This window comes from Dicentrarchus labrax, unplaced genomic scaffold (genome assembly GCF_905237075.1).
Source record: "Dicentrarchus labrax unplaced genomic scaffold, dlabrax2021, whole genome shotgun sequence".
Taxonomy (NCBI): Eukaryota; Metazoa; Chordata; class Actinopteri; family Moronidae; genus Dicentrarchus; species Dicentrarchus labrax.
The window spans coordinates 21948771-21971766 of NW_026136720.1; the positions used below are offsets into that span (position 1 = coordinate 21948771).

General features: G+C 38.6%; 1 protein-coding gene across 1 annotated transcript in view; it reads left to right on the top strand.

Annotated features, from left to right (window-relative positions):
- Positions 1-3309: 3309 nt before the first annotated feature.
- Positions 3310-22996, top strand: part of swap70b (switching B cell complex subunit SWAP70b) — a 30248-nt gene continuing 10561 nt past the window's right edge. Inside the window, exons 1-8 of the mRNA XM_051381860.1 lie at positions 3310-3502; positions 6610-6750; positions 12694-12867; positions 14052-14279; positions 14487-14633; positions 15159-15267; positions 16032-16213; positions 22717-22824. Coding sequence (XP_051237820.1) covers positions 3407-3502; positions 6610-6750; positions 12694-12867; positions 14052-14279; positions 14487-14633; positions 15159-15267; positions 16032-16213; positions 22717-22824 — 1185 coding nt within the window. The 5' untranslated portion in view covers positions 3310-3406. The remainder of the gene's footprint in view (positions 3503-6609; positions 6751-12693; positions 12868-14051; positions 14280-14486; positions 14634-15158; positions 15268-16031; positions 16214-22716; positions 22825-22996) is intronic.

Consider the following 22996-nt stretch of genomic DNA (forward strand, 5'->3'; position numbering starts at 1 on the left):
TTCAGAAACAATACAGATCAGGTTACACACAATTTCTATTTAGACACCACTAAATTACAACATACAAAAAACTACATTACCTTGGCCTCAACATTACATACACAGGAAACCTCAATATGGCTGCGAAAGATCTGAGGGACAAAGCAAGGAGAGCTTTCTATGCAATAAAGAGAAACATTAAAATCTATATTCCAATCAAAATCTGGCTTAAAATTTTCCAATTTGTACTAGAACCAATAATTCTATATGGCAGTGAAATTTCGGGACCAAAACTAAATAATGAATTTGACAAAAGGGACAAAACAATCATAGAATCTTTCCACACTGAGTTCTGTAAGAGCATCCTGCAGGTGCAGAGAAAAACACCAAATAATCTGTGCAGAGCAGAGCTCGGCCAATACCCCCTCCTACTAAAAATACAGGAAAGATCAATTAAATTTTACAATCACTTAAAATCAGTTAGCCCCCAGACATACCATCACAAAGCCCTAACATACCAGGAGCTGAAACCAGAGAGGAGTCCCCTCAGCCAGCTGGTCCTGAGGCTCTCTGCAGTAACATGTCCCCAACAGCCTCAGGACAGCAACACCAACTCAATCAGACCGAACCAAATTATCAACAAACAAAAAGAAAAACATATTGAATACTGGAAAGAAACGACCAAAACACAAAGTAAATTACAATGTTATCTGACCCTAAAAAGAGAATTCAAACTGGCAAATTACCTGAACACAATAAAATGTCCTAAATTAAGAAAAATGTTCACAATGTACAGATGGAGTGAACACAGCCTGGCCATAGAAACGGGTCGCCACAGACAGAACTGGCTACCAGAAGAGGAGAGACTCTGCTCCCAGTGTGACAGAGGACAGGTAGAGACAGAGCTGCACTTTTTAACCTCGTGCCCTAAATTCAAAACTTTAAGAGAAAAACAATTCGCAAACATTTCCCAAATATACCCAGAATTCAAATTATTATTAGACACACAGAAACTACCCTGTTTACTGGGAGAAATGCCAAAAAGTCAAATTATTGCAGCAAAATATGTCTCCTCATGCCACAAACTGAGGACAACCAGTTTAAACTCAGATAAATGTATAAAATAATTGATTGTTTTAGTTGTTGTTTTTTTTGTTGTTTTTTAATAGACACACACACACACACACACACACACACACACACACACACACACACACACACACACTTACAGTTTTATCTATTTTATTTTAATTTTAATATTATATATATTATATTTAATAATTTGTTATTACTGTTATATTGACAACAGACTACTTTACCACTATTTTAATGACATTTTTAGTTGACACAAAGTGATTGATTGATTGATTCATTATAATTAATTGATTGATTGTGACTGTGATTGCGATTGAGTCAATCATAGTTACAGTATTACCAACAGTATAGATTATAATTAATTTATTGTAAATATTGTTTTCCTTTATTGTTACTATTATTATTTTTAATTCCAAATGCTTGCTTTGGCAATATGTACAGTGTTTGGTCATGCCAATAAAGCCATTTGAATTGAATTGAGAGAGAGAGACAGACAGACAGACAGACAGACAGACAGACAGACAGACAGACAGACAGGTGCACAGCAACAGCAGTAACAACAAGCACACTAATAGTAGTGACTGATGATGATGATGAACATGAAGAAGATGATGACGACGATGACAACAATGATGGGGGACAATGAGCAGTGACAATAGTAATAATAGTAACTGTAGTAATAACAATAATAACAATAATGTCAGTGATATTAGCAATGGCAGTCAGGCAGGACCATGGCAGGAGGCTCCACCAGGATCCATGAGAACCTGCGAGACGAGAAAGCACAAGAACTCCGGGGAAGAAGTGAAGTTAGTAACATGCATTAATGGGACATGAATGAGTGCAGAAAGAGAGAGGAAGGGAGGAGCTCAGTGCATCATGGGAAATCCCCCGATAGTCTAGGCCTATAGCAGCATAACTAAGGGATGGTTCAGGACTCACCTGATCCAGCCCTAACTATAAGCTTTATCAAAGAGGAACGTCTTAAGCCTACTCTTAAATGTGGAGAGGCTGTCTGCCTCCCGAACCACAACAGGAAGCTGGTTCCACAGGAGAGGAGCTTGGTAACTGAAGGCTCTGGCTCCTGTTCTACTTTTAGAGACTATAGGAACCACAAGTACCCCTGCATTCAGAGAACGTAGTGTTCTAGAGGGGTAATAGGGTACTATGAGCTCTTTAAGATATGAAGGGGCCTGACCATGAAGAGCTTTGTAGGTGCATTATAATACTGCATACATGTAGACACATTTAAGAGTGGAAATAAGTATTTATGCAGAATTTATATAATTATAGATGTAATTTCAAAAAAGTCCCAACCTCAAATGTTAGAATCTCTGTTATATATCTTCACACTTTTATATCTTTGGGTTTTGTTGAACAAATCTATAATCTTTTATTTCCATTTTCTGATACTATATTTCTACTCCACTACTCTTTAGTGGAAAAATGTGTGGGCTACTTTTTACTATATTTATTTACAGCTTTAGTTAGTTTGCAGATTCATATTGTTAATACAAAATATAATCAACTAATAGTAATACTAATTAGCTCCACCTTTACCAGCTGCAACACGTGTTGGATACATTAATGCAACAATAATAACTCATTACTATATAATGTCTTATTATAACTTTTGGTAGTAGATTCAGTATATTTTAATGGTAATACTTTAATAAGATCCCCTCCAGACATGTATTACAACCGATAGTCTGCTGTTTCTGAAGATTTTTCCACATTAAAAGTATAATTTCCACAATAAAATCCTTAAAAACATCTACTCCTTATACCACATTTTATGAATACACAAATTGTGCTCATTTCTGAAGTTTACCTGCTGGACACAAGATGTCTCCTATTTCTCTGTAGTCCATTCTCGGTGTGTGTGCACTGGTGGCTTCAGGTTTCTGTATTACACCTGTTCAGTGAGCACAGAGAAACTTTCAGCAGATTTAGTGAAAACTTCCTTCTACAGTCAAACATCCAACTGTAGGAACAACAAGAAAAACAGATTTTGGACTGGAGGGGGTCTAACATTTTGAATTCAGGACTTTTAGCTTGTCGCAGAGTATTTTTTTTACACTGTGGTATTAAACTTTAAACCCCCGAGTCCTTCTCCCGCCGCTGACCCTGGATCGGCTTATAACGGTGACGTACAGTCCAGCTTTATGGTGTGTTTTTCTCTCGCTGAGCGGTGCTGCAGCTCTTCAATCATAATCATGCCAAACACGCAATGTGACAGCGGGTCATGTGACTTTTCCCTCACTGGGTCCAACAGACAGACTCACAGAGAGGAAGAGTCGCGCTCAGACAGACGAGAGACAAGTTCAGCATTATGGCGCTGCGGGACGAGCTTTTAAAGTCTATCTGGCACGCGTTCACAGCTCTGGATGTGGACAAAAGCGGGAAGGTCTCCAAATCTCAGCTCAAGGTAAACTTCCTACACCTTTTTTTTTTTTTTTAAGTCTGGGTTGGTGTTTGGCGAAGCAGGAAACTCCCACTAAAGTCTTATCTTTTGGTATGTTTTGGGCAAATTTAAAAAACATCTTGGCTTTTTTTTTTTTTATATAGGACACTATATGTTCTTTATGGACAAACACAGATCTACTGTGCGTGAACCGACTCCCGCAGCAGAGATGCACCTGTTTGTAGTTTGTACACTGATTGATTCAGGCTCATTTTGCCTGTTTGGACAAAAAAACTAAACTCAACAGAAGTACGACCCACTGGAGGAACATTGTAGTAAAACCACTGAAAATTAAATAAAGAGTTTGTAGGATTTTTAAAAATCTTTGGAATATGATTTCCCCTCTGTTTGATATTAAAACTACCTGCATCAAAACAAAATATCTATAGGGGAAAAAAGCTTGAGTTTTAAAGTGATGCTAACAGAGACTGTAAAGGCCATAGTGTAGGTTAAAGTCCATATAAAGACAGAATCAGGTTTCTAGTGACATGAGAAGATGAACAATGGAGGAAGTACTCAGATCCTTTACTTCTACTACTCCTTTTAGTTCTAATAACAGTGTAAAAAATACTCCATCAATAACAAGTCCTGCATTACTTAAATCTAAGTATAATCAGGAAGAAGTTTAGTCAGTGTTAAAAGTAAAAGTACTAAATTCAGACAAATGTTAGTGTTATATATTATTGGATTATGTGTAGCCAACCAATAGTTATATAGGGCAAGAGCAGGCACCCGATTACAACTCAGAGGATTAAAATGTTAGTGAAAGTGTTATTTTAAGGTAGAAAAGTTACATAATTTGCTGTTGATCGGGTGTGAATTTGGTCGGTACTGTGTCAGTATCACTGGACCAATCACAGCCAAGTAAAAGAAAAGAGAATTGTTTTTTTTTATTTCCTGTGGATAACTCGCAACATGTATACAACTTTATGACACACCCACATGTTTCCAGCTCTGCGCCAGCCAAACATTGTTCAGCAGGTTCAAAGGAATCAACAGCCAGCAGCCTCTGAATCTGAAGAGAAAATGTTTTAGTTGTATTATTTTGCACCAAACAGTTTCCACTATAGATCAGAACACAAAGCAGCTCCAAGACATATTTTATGTGTTGAAAGAGGTGAAACTCCATCTTCTCTGGGAATTGTTCTGTTGCACTATGCTGTCCACATCATCCCCTCTATGTCTGCCGACGCTAACCCCATCTGAATGCAACATGTTGTCAAAAGGTAGTCTGGGAAATACAGGAAATCACAAAATGTGTCAATTAAATGTGTGTTCACAGGAACCATTTCATCAACAGTTATCTCAGACATAAATCTACCAAAATAGCCAAGAGTCAGATAGTGTTTTAAATAAGTTTATATCTACTGAAGTACCACTAAGAGTTAACAGCAACATATCACGCTTATTGCATGTATTGAACTAATTATTTTGCATGAGCACATGAATAGTTAATGTAGTTTTTATGTAATACTTCCACTGTGTAACATTTAGTAGGCTCGTTCAACAGAAATGGAATAATATTCATGGGTATGTTTTCATTAGGGTATGATAAGAATCATTTGTTAGCTTAGAATGAGCTGTTTGCATCTACAGATGGAGTGGATCCTCTTCCACAGAGACCGCTATGTTGAACCGCTATGTTGAACCACCATGTTTCTAATCTGTACCAGATGGTTTGTTACAAAGAACAACCTTGGAAGTCGCCATTGGAAACTGTTTGTAAAAGGGCAGGCATGTGATAGGTTGAACCTTCTTTCTATCACAAGCAAACTTCAATCAGTCAGATCAATGAACCATAGAACGTAGTCTAATTCTTACCAAAGCCAGATGGGAGAAGAATGAAAGCATCACTGGTGATATAACTGATGGTAGCAGCATCTACGCTAACTCCACCATTGTTGTTTATCGTGCTGCGTCACATATAGCGCTTACCCCAGTAGCCTTCCTGAAAGGACGCTGATTGGTCCGGTACCACTGTAGTCTCTCCACAAATGCCTGGCAAGATGGATTCTCACATGATTTTGTGATCCTGTGAGTCCAGCTGTCTCACAAGGTCATCATGTTTCTACAGTAGCCCAGAACAGACAAACCAAACACAGGTAGTAGTTTCTCCTACATGCTTGGAGGGTCGAGCTGTATTCAGATGCTTGCCATCTACAACTTCAACACTAGATGCGGCTGAATCCTACACAGTGGTCCTTTTTGAAGTTATGATCCTTTTGCTTTCTTGTATCGTAATGGCTGCTGACATTTTATAGACTAAACCATTTATCAATCCATAGAGAAAATGATCAGATTAATCAATAATGAAAATGATTGTTAGCTGCAACCCTAGGTTTAATACTTTGTCAAGTCTAGCCAAGGGATATCGACCAGATCTGTCACCTGGATACATTTTTAACCTGTGTTACAAGCTTATGCTGGGGAGTTGATGTGACACTTACCAAACACAGAGGGTCTAATGTAGGTTGCTATTGAGTTGCATTACGGGACTTGTAGGATCCAGTACTCAAACCCTTAAAGGGACTAAAATTCCTTATGTAAAAAAAACTAAATCAAAGAAGTTCTTCATCTTCAGTTTCTTCTAGACTCCAGTTGTCTGTGTAAGTATGTAACTTGATATTAAATATTCACCTCCTCTTACAAAAGGATGAGTATGTTAGATATGACCCTGGTATTATTTTCCTCAAGTATCTTTGTGCTATTTCAGTAGATACCAAGTTATTTAAGTCTCTGGGAGATGAGATAAATTTGTTTCATATACTAATTAGTACTGAAACTGTCATTTATGAAACAAAATGGAAAACATTGTCTGGTTCCAGCTTCTCAAATGTGATGATTGGCTGATGTTCTGTTATACATCACTGTCAGTATTCTTTGGTTGGACCGATCAAAGTATTTGAAGGCGTCAACTTGGGTTCTGGGAACTTGTGATGTTTTCTGATGTTTTAATTGATGGACGCTTTTAATCCATTAATTGAACTAATTAACAGGTTGAAAATAAAAACAACTGTGAGAAAATAATCCCATAATCAGTAACAAACAGAAGATTTTTCCCATTGTTCCAGGTGCTTTCCCACAACTTGTGTACGGTGATGAAGATCCCACATGACCCTGTGGCGCTGGAGGAGCACTTTAAAGACGACGACGAGGGTCCCGTCTCCAACCAGGGATACATGCCGTACCTGAACAAGTTCATCCTGGATAAGGTATTGAAACATTTCAGATGATCCTCCTGACTGCATGCAGGGTCCTTTCTGTGAGTTTGCATGTTTGTGTTGGTCTTCTTCTTCTGTGGTTCTATTCAACCCTAAAACACATGCACAGGTAACACTCCTGCCAAGGCCCATGACCAAGGCACTAGCTTCAGGATGGCTGAAGTGTAGTGGGTAAATTCACCCAGCGGGATTAATAAAGTATGAAGTAACGCCACCAAAATTGGAGATACGAGATTTGCCTCTTCAGTGACAGTAAATCAAATCACAACTGATTTCTCCGTATTTATAGAGGAAACAATAATGGTTTTGACACCTGAGGTTTCCTTTAGATAAAGTAAAGTCTCTTTAATAGGAGAATGAAACATTACCAGATGTACAAAAACACAAATTTGACAGCAGGACCAATGAGGCTTTAGTTCAGCTGCAGCGAGTTAACGCCCTTTTCTTATGCCCTGGGTGTTGCCTCTCGGGCCGGCTGCTCTATGCTCTGGTCGTTCGAGCTTGTTGTGGGCATACACAGGCTGAGGGGATTTTCTGCAAACGCAATTCAGGGCTGAAGAAGCAGCTACTGCTTCCTCTGCAAGTTTATTACTCATACCTAAGCTTAAATATCACCAAAGAGTCAAACTGTTTTGTGATGTCTAAAGGGATTGTGCCACTTGTGACATCATGGTGAGCTGATATAATGTGGTGTCTTAAACAATAAGAATTTCCCAGAATTTGTGTGAATTTTAACTGTGGGGTTTTGTCAGCGTCGGTTGCTAAGAGGATGTTCTCAAGGTCAGCTGTGAAACTTTTGTTTTAGCCAAAAGAAATTTTGGGTTGTTTGTTGGTTGTTTTTTAATTAAGACTGCAAGACTCAGCAACGTCTGAGCAACTTTGGTGTTTCTTTTTTTATTGTCAGTGTTACCTCATTAGTTCCTTGTTCCAGTTCTTAAGACATTCAAAAAAAGTTGTATGACGGGTTTAACAGCCAACATCAGTCCTGTCTGTGTGTGTGTGTGTGTGTGTGTGTGTGTGTGTGATGCAGAAACACACACTGTAACACACAGTGTCCTCTTTTTCCTTAAAAGTTGCTTTAAGGTTGTTAAAACGTGCTTACTGTCTGAGTAGATCATATATTTAGTATTAAAGCTACGTGGTGGTCTGGATGAAATATTCAAAGATTCAGTATTTTAAAGGGATGCATCACTCTATCGAATTGAAATATTCTCAATTATTTTATACACATTTTCCCAAAATGTACTTCTCCACTAGAATTTAAAATAAAGTTCTGTGGGTTTGTGCTTTATTTGTCTGCACAGCATGAGTTTGTAATGGCTTACCCACTGGCAGTTCATTAAGGTTTAAGAGGTTAAACTCTGTGGCATCGACAACTCTCTCTCTCTTTAACAGGGACACCTTTCCTTAAGGACATTTAAATTCTAGATTAAGGTTCAGGAGCAGAGACATGACGTCATGGTCAGACATTATTAGTGCCCCAACACACTCACTTTTACGTACTTTTCCACACTCAACCGTCCCACCCTCCCATTGAAGTGGAGGTGACGGGGGCTGTGGAGAGCGAGGGCGTCGGTGGGTACATTCAACCTCTCTTACTCCTGAGGAAACTCCACCCTCTCACACAAGGAAACTGTGTATGTACTATTGTGTGTGTGTCTTGTGTAACAAGAAACTGAAAAAAGCAGGACAACAGGAATCCTATTTTACACATGAATGGAGCCGCTAGACTAGAAAAACTGAAATCCAAAAATAAAAACAGAACAAAACCTAGATTACGTGTGTGTGTGCGTGTGTGTGTGTGTGTGTGCGTGTGTGTACAGATATGAAGCAATGCTAGATGATGCGTTTGTGTCATCCTAATCCTCACTGACTTACTTTACTTGTTAGCGCCAATGCAGGAGAAAATAAAGTGCACACCACTGATATCTCTGCTGAGGACAGAGACTCTCACAGATGAGATGGTAGAGTTTAGTAATCTGACACTGAAACACTGAAGATTGTTGATTCGGCAGCAGAGACAGAAGTGACGTTGAAGCTCAGGACTTCGTGGTTTGATGGAGCGTCACACTAAGACAAGTGATCCTCTGTTACCCTGAAATACCCTGTGTGTGTGTGTGTGTGTGTTTGGAGGGCACAATAACCAGCTGCAGCTCTGCTTACTGAAATATCACCTTTATGTGTTTTTGGTACGTTTGTTTGGCAATAGTTCTGATATCTTTGTCATATTGGTTTCAACGCCAAATGTCTATCCTTATTTTTATGTTAAAGTTTTCTTCAGGGTCACCCAAATCACGAAAACAACATACACTCCGGTGCAACTTTATTAGCTACTGCTGTCTAAAACGAATTCAGTCTTGAGGTCAGGTCACGTCTCTAAATTGTGACCCTGCAGAATAACTGACACTGCACATTTTACTTTCAAAGCTGTGTTAACAAGGTTTCTACACAGCTGACACTAAGTCCATTTTTACATTTCAAATAATGACACATCCAAGCAGTGTGGAGATGCACAGCTGCCTTTCTTTGTTTATTTCAGGGCCTAATAGGTCAAAACAATAGTAAATCCTACTTTTTTGTGACTTAAGTCTGACTCGAGTCGCTGTCTGAAGAATGTGTTTATTCACTTCACTCAGTTGCCAGTTTATATCTAGCTCAAACTGATGCAGTCTTATACAGTCCCAAAATAAATCATACATTTGTCGAGATTATAATGTTTAGTTTTTGTCGAGACTGTTTTAGAGGGGTGTGAATTCAACTGTATGATCATGCTAACTGCTAGATACCACTGAGAGTTAAGTTGGTGATTGAGGTCAAGCGATCGTTGAAGTTGAAAGACTTCCAACCCCAACCAACACCTGCGGAGTGTCATGGTGGTTTTATGTTTTGGAGAAGAGACTCATTTCTCCTTTTTATATGACTTTCATTTCACATCATGTCTTCTCGACCGTCCCCGTCATCGCTGGCGATTATTTCCTTTGCAGCAAACCCTTTGATTAAATAGCTGATAATCCTGTTCAGCTGGTAAAAACCCTTTTCACTGCCTCGCTGTCTAACCCGACACTACTTGCCTCTTTTTTCGCACTGTGGAGTTTCTGTGTGAGTTGTAAATGCGTCTGCAGGTTTGGGATGCAGGAGATAAGGCTGGAGTCTGGATCCGGAATCCTAATGAACATGTGGCAGTGGAGAAGGAGGGGAGGCAGCGCTGACAAGGCTCTCATTGTTTCAGTGTAGAGAGAGAGAGTGATAGAAAGAGTAAGAGAGGAATAGAAAAAGACAGAGAGAGAGAGAGAGAGAGAGAGAGAACCAGCGAGCCACAAGGACAAAGAAAAACGATACAAGCATGACACAACAATGGTAGAAGAAGAGCTGCTCTTTCATAACAAACCCGATTTTCACAACTTCACTACTGTTCCCTCCCTGCCTGTCATCCTGCCAGCGTTTCTCTCTGCAGTCAGTCCGTGCTGACTCATCCAAGATCACAATGATACAGACGAGTCCACAACCGTCCTCATCCTCACATGAGGGACACAGTCATGCTGCTGACTAATGACAGGGGGTCAGAGCAGAGAAGAGTCTTATTTGAGTCAGTATCTGGTTTCAGAAGCACCCACAGTTTGAACTGATGACGGGAGGAGTGCCAATGTTTTAAAGTGAAGCTCCACCCAGAATCTATCTTTAGAGTGTAAACACCACCTGTAGGTTGAGCGGCGTGTGACCAGCTTCATCCTTAAACACCCCCCCCAGAAAACAGCAGCTGTGTTCAGGTTGAATATCAAGTTTAGTTTCAAGTTTATTCCAACAAAAAAAAAAAACACTTAAATTAACAGAATATTAGACAAAACATGAAAAGCATTAAGACAAAAAACGTGTTAACAGTTGATTCCAATCCTGGCAATTTTCATGTTGAAATAAAAATGTTAAAACTTCTCCTGCAGTGATGACCTTCTCTGCTTCGGTCTTTCCACCAAGCTAAGAGCAAAGCACTGTATTAACTACATTTTGGGGAAACAATGATTGTTTTGAACATACTGAGAATGTACATTATCCTGCAGCAGTGATTTGAGAAGTTTCTATTCCTGCTGTGAAAAGGTTTGAAATACATCCTGTTATACATTCAAGTGTTTTTAAAAAAAATCTAAATGATGAATGATTTAAATGACTGAACAAACGTTTTACAGCTAACTTTCGAGCCTACAGGGGATGAGATGTTTTTTAAAGACTTTAGGAGGGAAATCCCTTTAACATCCAGCACAGGTTTCCACACAGGCACTCACTCTCAGTTAGCACAATAGAAAGTTACATCAGATCCTGTGTAGCTATAGAAACGACAACTGCAGTCATTCACTTGGGCTGAATGTCTCTCTCTCTCTCTCTCTCTCTCAAACGCAGCACAGAAAATGAAAATAATTAAATGACTGTGAGAGAATTAAGTTTGTTTTAAATCACGGGTCAGAGCTTCAGCTCCTCAGAAACTAGTTTTAATGGAAAGTGGGGAAACGCTTGTCATGACTATAGTGATACATTACAAACGGATAATAACCATAACACACTATAATCACCCTATAAATACCATATCAATCTGTCATCTTTTATTCTGCCTTGTGATTCTTTTCTTTTGGAGAATTAACTTTAGGGTTTTTGGAAATTGCTTGATTTTCTTGAGTGTATTTGTACTAAAAAAGTGTGTATATTTATCAACATGCAACATGCATCCGTCTCATTTTCTGATGAGAACCCTGTGACGGAGGCTTGTATGTAAATCTAAATTGTAATGACTGGTAGTCATAAAATGAGATCTGTTTAATTTTTATATCTTTTCATCCTGTCTAAACATTTGTGTTTTTCTAATTTAAATTTGACTTCATATTTAGAAATAAAAGCCTCCTTATGTGGTGTTCAATGTAGCGTGGGAACCCCGGACGTTATAAGAAAGAACTTAGTTTACTTAATATACTGCTCACATACTTATCTGTTGCTGTTGTTTCAGCTGTTGTTGTTGTTGTTGTTGTTGTTGTTATTATTATTATTATTATTATTATTATTATTATTATTATTATTATTATTATTATTAATGAGCAAGTATGGATGAGAACTTCATAGGTTATGAAACCAAGTTCTGCATCACTGGCTGCTCAAACCACAATAACAACCGAACTATATTTCCCACATTGCTTATGCTAATAGTTTTAATAGTCAAACGCAGTTTCAGGCTTCACTTTGTGTTCAGATCGGTTTTTTAAGTCGAGCAAGCGCTTGGGTTGTTTTTGGGGTTTACTGGTGGTTTGTTTGACGGGACGACTGCCAGCAGGACGAGATGTGCTTCTAATCCACACGATTGCACCGTCGTTCTGCCAGGAGTCTCCATGGAGACGTTCCTGTTCACCGGCTCAAGGAGAACATTTCCCCTCCCCAGCACCGATTGTACCTTTTCAAGAGCTTTCCTCATTTAGCTCTGGTATTTGACTCCTAGAGATTTTTCTTTACTTACTTTCCTTCCTTGTTTGTTTTTGTTTTTACAGTTTTGCACATCTCTCTGGGGAAACATACTGTCAACATGTATAAATGAAAATGTGTATATGAGGCCGTCACTTTCAGAATTTCAAGTTATATTTTGTATTCAGCATATTGTGGGTTAGACATTTGGACATTTTCATCACCACTTTTTCTCATGTTTCTTCTTCTCTCTCATAATGGTATCGAATACCTGTTTAATAAAGTAATATCCTAATTTAGTATCAACACCTTTTTATACAGGTTTTATAGTCAGTAAGCTATTAAAAACAACTGTTGGGTTGTGAGGTGGTGAAAAATCCCCTTGGCTGGTGCTTATCCTTCTTTAATAAGTTATTGCACATTAATTATATATCACATCTATAAATACTAAAACTTGTAACCATGACTCACCAGACCTGTTGTTCTGCTCTGCTGCAGGTGACGGATAACTTTGACCGTCAGGATTTCAACAAAATGTGCTGGACGTTGTGCTTCAGGAAAAACCTGAATCAAAGCCAATTATTTATCACCAACGATGACGCCTTCAAGATCTGGTGCATCTTCAACTTCCTGTCTGAGGACAGATACCCGCTGATCATGGTCACTGAGGAGGTGAGTGTTGAAGAAAGGGTATATTCCAATTTTTGTACCAAATTGATACGACTGCTTTGTGTCCAATAAACCCAGCGGTGATACTTTTCTAACCAAAGATCATAGTTCACCAAGCTCCACATCCATCTCAAGTAAAACAGAACTGGAAACACTGCTGGTTGTTCCCTCGACATATTAAAGACCACCTAGCAGTTTACAAACTTCAGGCCCTGATATATCAGCTTCAAATTATAAAAATTATATCTCAGGTGCAGATTCCTAACTTCAAGCTTGTCCTATATATCACTGCTGACACAATACTGGACATTGGCCTTACATTATTCCAATACAATACTTCTATACCTTTTGTGGAATATAAATAATTACCCTTTTTATTTACGCCAAACAAAAAACTAAAATACAGTCTGTAGTGAAGAAGAATTGCTGACTGAGATGAGGCAATGTCCGATCAAATGGAAGGCGGATAAGTCTGAGAACCTGATCAAGCATTTGATTTCAGCTTCCAGTAATTGGAGCTCCAGTCCAACCTCAGACTAGAAGCCTTGTTTTTAATGCTGCTGTCAGTAAAAATTAAAATACTTACTCTTCCACACTTCAGAATTGTATATTTAAAAAAGGCTGATCTTGAATCAGATTTTCCTGATTTGGACTTCTGGTCTTTACACATAGGACTTCCTCCAAAATGGCTGGGTACTAGCTGAGGGGGAAGTTATTGACTTAAATCTAATAGAATCAAATTAGCCAGTATTTGTCAGCAGTGTTAACTTCCCACTGCCATCACAACTAATTGACATGGGCTTTTGTTCATTTCAAGGTCATATCCGACATTTAATTGTACTACTGTATATGTGGTGCTTCACTGCTGCAGTAACTGGCCAGTTGAAAATGTCTGTTGCTCAAGAGCAGAAAAGGAAGTTTCCAGCTTCCTGTTCTTTAACAAATGCTGGAAGATTTATTGTTGGGTATAACAAACATAAGAGCTGAATCACAGGAAGATTGTTTGCTAAAGAAATGTAAATGTATACGCTCCAATCAGCCACGTAGAGACGAGAAGGAGAAAAAATACAGGACAATTCTCTTCAATATAAATGTTATAAATAAAAACAGTTGTATGTTTTAATAAATAAAAAATCCCATTGTCTTTGCACTACCATATGCTCTCTGTACGTTGTCTCCACACACAGATCGAGTACTTCCTGCGTAAGCTGACGGAGGCGATGGGGGGCAGCTGGGTTGAGGAGCGTTTTGAGGACTACAAACTGCAGCTGAACTCGAAGCAGCAGAGTCTGAACGTCTGGGAGCTCATCGGCGTGGTGGGGTCGGGCCACTTCAGCAAGGGCATGGACCGCCAAACGCTCTCCATGGGCATCAACGAGGTCTACCAGGAGCTCATCCTGGACGTGCTCAAACAGGTGGCCAGATTATGACGATACAGTCTTAATGAAGCTGATTATTACTGCCCCTAGTCTTTGCAATATATATAGAATAAGGAATTTAGAGTTTGTGCTCATGTGGGGCAGGGCTGTATATCTTCTTGTGAAAGCATGAGTCAGTGTATTACTGGGGTCAAATAGACACAAAAATGTCTTTTATTCAGAAAACATTCATGTCTCTGTCAGGGCTACATGATGAAGAAGGGTCACAAGAGGAAGAACTGGACGGAGCGCTGGTTCATGCTGAAGCCGAACTCCATCTCCTACTATGTCGGCGAGGACCTGGCCGAACAGAAAGGAGATATCTTATTGGACGGAAACTGCAGCGTTGAGGCAAGAACCTGCTTGTCCACATGTCTCTCAGTCCCCCTGGACTTTATATTGATCAATGTGATATCTGAAAACAGGTTTTACAGAGTATCAGGAATATTACTTGCATCTAATACACAGATCTGAGCTTCACAGCTGGTGTTGCATCATGGGTCAATCATATGTGTTTACTACAGTACAGTGATGTTAGCTATAGTTAGATATTATGATTATGATGTTGTGTATAAGTGAATTATGGGGTTGATTCCAATGTTATCTTATATCAGACATGGTGAGAAGTTCAGTAGATAAAAGAGGAAAGTCCCAAGGATAAAAAACAAATAGAAGTTATACTTAACCTTGGATCAGTACTTCATTTTATAGTTGATGAAGCAATGAGTCAACACAAGTTAAAAAGTGGATCCAGAATTGATTTTGTTTTGTCACACAAGATATTGATTGTGCATCTGAATACTGTTGGGTGCTCTTTATGCTCACATTGATGTATTTATCAGCTGGTATAATCTTCATCCGTGGTTCTGTCTGCAGGCTCTACAAGATAAAGAAGGAAAGAAGTGTCTCTTCCTCATCAAGTCGTCACAAAAAAGCTTTGAAATCAGTGCGTCAGACAAGAAGAAGAAGCAGGAGTGGATCCAGGGTGAGTAGTAGCATGATGACACCAATTTAAAAAAAAAAAAAATAACAATCAAAAATCACAGGTATTATTAATCTTATTTGTGTGTTACATTACGAAACCGGGCCACAAAGTTACATAGTGCAGCAACAGGAGGACAGGTCGCAGTGGGAATGACCCTATTACTACTCAGTGAAACATAAAAATTATTTTGAAGCTGTATTCTCAATGGGAAACTGAAACTGGAATACAAAAAACTTTTTTTGCCTGTTTTAAAAACTTCCGCAATACTGTGAAATTTTGACCAACAAGCAAATGAGGTCAATTAAAGATCGATAACTCATTACTGCTTAATCTGCATATTATTTCCTCAATTAGTTGTGTCTATAGAATGTCAGAAAATAGTGAAATATGCACTTTCGCAGAGCCAAAGCAAATAAAAAAAAAAATCTTTTGTCCAAAACCCAAAGACAATCATACAAGACTTAATTAATTACAAATTTAATTGACAAATAAAGTACAATCAGAAATGACAAATATTTATATAGTTTTTTATATATATGTGTGTGTGTGTGTGTGTGTGTGTGTGTGTGTGTGTGTGTGTGTGTGTGTGTGTGTGTGTGTGTGTGTGTTTTTTTCCTACAATTTTGTCACACAATGGTTTTGAGACATTAATGCTTCACAGCTCTTCATTGATTATCTGGACCTCGTGTTAGTTTTACGCTCGTTTACAGAAAGCTTTGAATGAAATCACAACTGATATTTTTTTTTTTTTTGTGTCCACGCAGCCATTCAGACCTGTGTGACCCTGCTGCGTCAGGGCCGGCCGGCGCCGCACCGGGAGGCTCGACAGAAGCGGCGGGAGCTGCGGCTGAAGCAGCAGGCTGAACAGGAGGAGCTGGAGCTGAGGATGAGGGAGCTGCAGACGGCCAATGAGGTTAAACAACTCGAACTGGAGAACATGAGGAAGGTGAGGAGAAAACAGAGACAGACAAGACAGACAAACCCACACATAAAATGTTCCCCTGTGAATCCAGTCTGGTCAGGAAACGTCTGGCACATTAGTTCCTTTTTGTAGTGTGCTGAATTTAAAATAGCTCAGCGTGGGAGTGATAAAGGCAGGAGTGATCCATGATGACACAGTAAAGATTGGACTGTCAAGATGATGGAATGCAAACAAGCCCAGTGTGCATATTGGACAGATTATTCTCAGTATAGTAAAAAGAAAATGTGCATCAGTTGTTTTACATTCTTAAAATGTAAAATAACTTTATAGAAAAGGAAAAACTACAGTGAAGTATTCAAATATCTGCCAAAACAAACCGCAAACACCCGATTCCAAGACAAACAACACAAAACAGACAGCTAGATTGGCAATGAAGATACATCTGGATTCAAGGACAATGGGAAGAGCAGGTGGGTTGATGAGGTGACTAGGGTCGTGCAGAGAGAGACAAAAAGTAAAGAACACTGGACATTATAAACACAAATGTTATCTGTAGATACGGCTGTAGGCGGAACCACTGCACACCTGACATACGAGTATGCTTTTTTTTCCTGTTTAAATAAGCGACTAACAAAAGAATAAAAGGAAAGTGCTATCGAGGAAGTAATTCACTGGAATTTGTCAGGGAATGGAACCTGAGGGATTTCCAGAGGGGAAAATAGAGATAAGGAGGTTTAAAAAAAAAAAAAAAAACCACACAAAGCAAACAACTCGGAGAATTAAATAAATAGAATAAAAACGGGGGAGTGGAGGCATTCCCCTCCCAGGATCAAGAATAAAGTGACCTGGAGGAAGAAGACAAGTTGTTCCCAAGTAGTTTTTGAAGCAGCACAGACGGAGCAGTATCTTTTCAGTTTGAAAAGGCCTTTGTGTTTCAAGCTGTGTGGGAATTTAAGACTCACGTGTGGTCATTTTCAAAGCTGACTCAGCTGTTTTTGCAGATTTAAAGTGTCTGTTCTGTTCTTCATCTGGATGGTTCCTCAGCTGGAAAGTAAATTCATGGGGTCTCTATTCATCCACTGTACCCAGGCTTCTTTTGTACTTGAATTATACTGCATCATCAATCACATCTTGCCTCAAGCAGACAGATGAGGGGTTTCGGTCTGCTCCAAGTCCACTCAAGAAGATCAATCTTCACACAGACAGAATTTTAAAAGCTGGTTTTATTATCACGGACTGAATCCTTAAAGGCCGCGTTCAGACCGTCTTTTAGGCTTGTGTGAAGAAAGAAACGCAGCCCCCTTTATTCATTTGCATGAGGCTCAATTCACTGCAACACAGTATCTGCAAGGGCACATTTCTGGTAGATTACTTTGTAAAATGGACACTATAGTTTACCTTGCTATAAGATAAAATCATTGCCGTCATAATAACTTTACTTTTATGATAACATTTTAACGTGCCGTGCAATGCAGATGATCATGTCATGCATCCTTTGCTTCAGCTGAGATTGTTAGTTCTGGGCACCAGAAGGAAATAGTGTACATTTCTGAGAATGACAAGCTATAAATAGATCATCAGTTTAATCATCAATGCAGTTACGGTCACTTTGATGTCATCACAACTGCAGCTCAACAAGGTCTCAAAGCTGATTCAACAACATTCCTCAGAGATAACGTCACACCTTAAAATAACAAAGACTGAGAGTAACATGCATTACCTGTGGAGCTCTGTAATGTGTCTGTGTAATGGTATGAGATTTTGACAGTAGAATAAAAAAATATCTATTATTATTATTATTATTATTATTAGTTTCTTTGGTTGAACAAACACTTTTATTATAATTTCACATTATGTCTATTTTTTTTTAAAAACGCAGTACACTGCCACAACCCTATTTCTGTCACACTGCTGGTTACAGACACACATGCACATAATTGCGTTTCACACAACAATTAAAGTAGGTCACCTAAAAACACTGCTGGTGTCCTCTGAAACTCACTGCCAACCAGTGTTGGGGAAGCTATTGTGAAAGCAAAGCTTTGCAAGTGACCAATTTAGACTGAAATAAGTTGAACTACAGCAAAGCTACCCTAGGGGCAAATCTAGTCTGGTTCACTGAAGCTAATTAGAAAGTAGCAGTAGTTAAAACTACTTTGTAAAGAAAATATCAAATTACATGAATATGTGATACAAAATATAATACAAAAAGTCACATTTCAGCAAAAAAATGACACAGAGTTTATTTATTTAAAAAAGTGCCAACTTTTAATACATAAACAAAAAAAAATAATACCCCAATATTCATGGGAAAGTGCAGGAAAACAGCTTTGGTTCAGTGCCCATCAGTCAGACACTTGCCCTCCAGAAACTAGTGTCCAGGTGGGGGTATTGCACCAAACAGGATTACTCAGTTAGCAGGTAACCTCTAAAATAACATTTCTTATTAGCAATAATCAATACTTAAGACTAATGTATACCTAATTTATTTAGATTTAGTTTTACTAATTCAGATTTGAAATTAGAAACTGTAGACAAATCTTTTTCACAAGTGAGCTGACAATCCAACTTAGAGAAGCAACAGTAAAATAAAAAACTAAAAAAACATTCTTTCCTTTTATAGCCCAGAATTGTTTGTAGTTCCTGTTGTCAACTACACAAAAAAGTGAAAAATGGTAATTGAAACCACTATAATCATAAATATGAATGCAGTTGAACTACCAGCAGGCTGCTGAAAAAATGCAGTTAAACTACTAGTTTAATTACTCCTCCCCAACACTGCTGCCAGCTCATGAATACCAATAATAGATCAGCTCCGCCCTGCAGCCTCTGACTAACAATAGTCTGTCACTCGCTATAGTCAGAGGAATGTGTATTGAATAGAACAGGGGTAGAGGGGCGACATTAAACCTGTTTTTTCCAGTAAATCTCCCTAAATCTGACTCACACTCCTGTCTGTTGTGTCTGTTGATACTGCTGACTGACGAACGGTCGTGTTAAAATTCAGTGATTATGTGGATTCCTCCAATTGCTGCTGACGAATGGCTGCTTCCTGTTAATATGGTAAATGTGAGGTTAACAGGAAGGGTCGGCTTCACAGTCAGTAGAGAGCTGATGTCATACATTAGATTGAAACATACTGTTTATCGCTATTAATAAACTGTTACAGGTTATGACATTAGGTGCTGGAATGCATTATATTGAAATGTGCTTCTAATATACGCCAACCTTTTCAGAAACACCTCTGAATATAATGCAGTTCAGTTCAACACCACTGCAAACTACAACCGTAACTGTAATCAAAGTCAGTTTTATTTATGTAGTGCAATATCACAGTTCGCCTCAAGGGACTTTACAATGTGTACAGCATACAATACCCTCTATCTCAGACCCTAACAGGGAAGAAACCTTGGAAAGAGCAACAGAAGAATGATCCCTTTCTCAAGACATGCAAGATTTTGTGTGTGTGTACACAATACATCAATACAAAATCACAGTATATACAAATTCTGATGAGAAAAATACAGATATGTAGCCATTAATATCACTCTGACAGTGTCAATAAAAACTGAACATTATCTTGGTAAGGGTAGAATTTATGGCTCAGCTGCTGTATTGCACTAGATTGTGCCAGCGTCCCTAATAAAGTGGCCACTGAGTGTATTTACAGTGTATCAGTTTGTCAGTTATACAACGATGAAGTCCTGGGGCCAGATGCATAAAACAATGTAGACTTAAGCCAGAACTATGTATGCACATTCTTTTTTGTCAAAGTTATAAAGATGGACATAGACATGGTTTTGTTTTTATAATTCTCAGTCATTGTGAAACTGGGCCCCATTTCATCTCCCATAGTTAGCCATAAATGGCTTTAGATGCCCTTAAAGACTAATTTCCATATCAGTAATTCTGCCTGCTTGCTGTAGCCTTTACGCCAGTCCTTAAGAAACTTAATTTTTCCAAACTGGTAAGACTCTCCAACAGCACCAGAGCAGCTTTCATAGCACACAGCTTCTATTATTAATTCATCACCTAATAGCTGTACCTGTATGCAATCTTTGGCAGTGATAGCTCAATCATCCTAAATGCCAGAAAGATAATCAATGATTTAGTTTACAGCCGAGTTATCAAAACAAATTCTACAGTGCTTTGCAAAAAACAATGTTTTATTATTTAGATTGTGTCTCTTATTTTCCATCTCCACCTTATAATACTATTATAATATCACTCACATCTACCGTGTGTAGACCTGGTCTGAGATATACCTCGTGTGCTCATTCTGACCACATGTTCTGCTTTTTTAAATAACTGTTCATGCGGGGGGAAATGGTGTATCGTTTTGTGTGTGGGCATCATTTATACATCTGGGACCAGGACTTTCAGTATTTCCACCATTGTTACTGCTGTTACAGTCCACCAAACTTTACCAAGATGCATTTAGACATTACATGTCTAATCTGAGAAATAATGGAGAGCCCAGATAAATCTTTTCAGAGGATATTATCCATTAACTGATCTGAAACACAGCTACTAAGTTGCAGTTACAGCACTGGGGATGTTGCAGCCATCAGCAGGGTGGTGACAAACTGTGAAATGCAGCAACAGTCAGTCAAACTAGTTCATGTTGTAATTGTGTAACATGCAGCTCAGCAGAGAGAACAACAGTTTGTCTTTGTCTGGGGCGACACTGCTCTCCCATGAATGCACAACAATCTGCCATTGAGGTGAAAGTCCTGTCTCACATAGACGTTTGCATGAATGCACAAAGAACACACATACTGTATAAAGCCACATACAGAGAGAGAGAGAGAGAGAGAGAGAGAGAGACTCAGGGTCATCTGCAGCGATCACACTATGCTGCTACAAGTATAATTGTCGCAGTCTTGAGACCGTTCACAGCTGGGTGACACAAGTCAGCATGAGGTTACTGCACGATCACGAGTTAATTAACTTAAAGATGAATTTCTCCTGTTATGTTAATCTGCTTTAATGTACAAAACATTGTTACACATATAAAACTAAATGTTCTAACTGATTGTTAAACACCCTTCCTCTCTCTCACCTGTTAAGAGCTTTCCAACTGATAAAAGCAATCTACAACACAGCGAGACCGAAGAAAGAAACAAACCAAAAAAAGTTACCAACAACAAAAAAAATCACCACCATCACGTGGTAGACAGGAAGACAAACGGAGTCCACGCTTTACCGTTTCAAATATAGATTGTACAAGTGAGGTAGTGTTGGTGACACATTGTGTGATACAAAGATTTACAGTGTGGAGTGTGTTAAACGGCCGACAGTGAACCCCAAAGAATGAGAAGGATGAGTAGATACCAAGAGTTTATGTACGGTACACTTTCAGTTTGTCTTGTGTAACAGTTGTTCATAAATTGAATCTTAGTAGATGATGCCAGTAAAAAATTATATTTTATCCGAGCCCAACCAGTTCTAGGGGATGTCTTTGCAGCTGAAAGCAGCAAGTAAAAATGTCTGGGCTGTATATGAATGTAACGGTTAGATAGATCTCCTTGGAGGTGCACAGGTTGGCAATATCTGCTCATCAACCACTGACTCCGCAAAAGCCGTGGACCACCACAGTTCATTGCAATCGGTTGGCAGCCATTCTAGGCAAAGAAAATCAGTGTGTGATGTAAAATAAGTTATTTGCATTACAGTTTATAGTATAAACACTATGCTTGGAATTGCAGGGCTAAAACATTTGAGTCAACTTTGAGTTTGTTTATTTTGCATTTCTTGGCAAGAAATAATTTGTTTTTAGTGGGCATTTTTATTTTGTATTTTTTTATTGGTGAAATTATGTGACAGACAAGGTGACATGAGGGACAAATACATCACACCACGTGGACTACAAGTACAGACAGTGGACATACAGTACAGATAACAGAAAACAACGTAAAGTTAAAATGATATGTATATAGGTAGTATAAGTGTGTGCGTGTGTGTGCATGTGGATGAGAGGCAGATGGTATGGTATTATATACACATAATATGGCATAGATAGATGATACAATAAAAATAAATACATAAATTAAAAAGTATAAATATGAGAAGAGAAGGAGGAGGAAAGAAAAAGAGAAAAATAAATAATAATAATCTGCAATACGATATGGCATGCATTAACATAGTATAGTGCAATATAATTTAACTTAATATAATGTGACAAGATGGTATAGTGGGCAGTATTTATGTTCTCTCTCAATTCCACTTTAGAGCTTGTATATCTCTTTGTCAATAAAGGTGTTACCTTTAAATAGTAACACATTTACTTCTGCTTGTATACTGTAGGACAGTTTGCCTCTTAGCCTTCAATACTAAAATAAATCTAATAAAGCCACGGTTTCCATTATAACCCCTTTAACATTGGTTAGATGTTATTACCTTATTCATTTCTGTAAAACATATTTCACTTGAATTTAAGGGTGAAAACCTGTTGCAAGAAAATATAGAAGGTGCTTTTATCTGTTGGCCTTTTTTGTTTGACTGCCCGCTGTTTCTCTTTTGGCCAGGCCTTGGAGGAGGCAGCCGCTAACGCAGCAGAAGAAGAGCAAAGGCGTCTTCAGACCCAAACTGAACTCCAGGACCGCTACAGGATGGACCTGGAGAGAGAGAAAACGGTATGTCACTCCTCATCAACTGAGTCGTTACATCAGAACAAGTGGTGGAGCAACTTAAATACGACTTCCTCTTTTTGGTATAGTGTATTGTGTTATTTTAGGGGGTGTGAGTTGAGTCGGTGTCATGTTAAATGAGACGTAAAAAAGATTCTCAGCCGAACAACTTCAAATA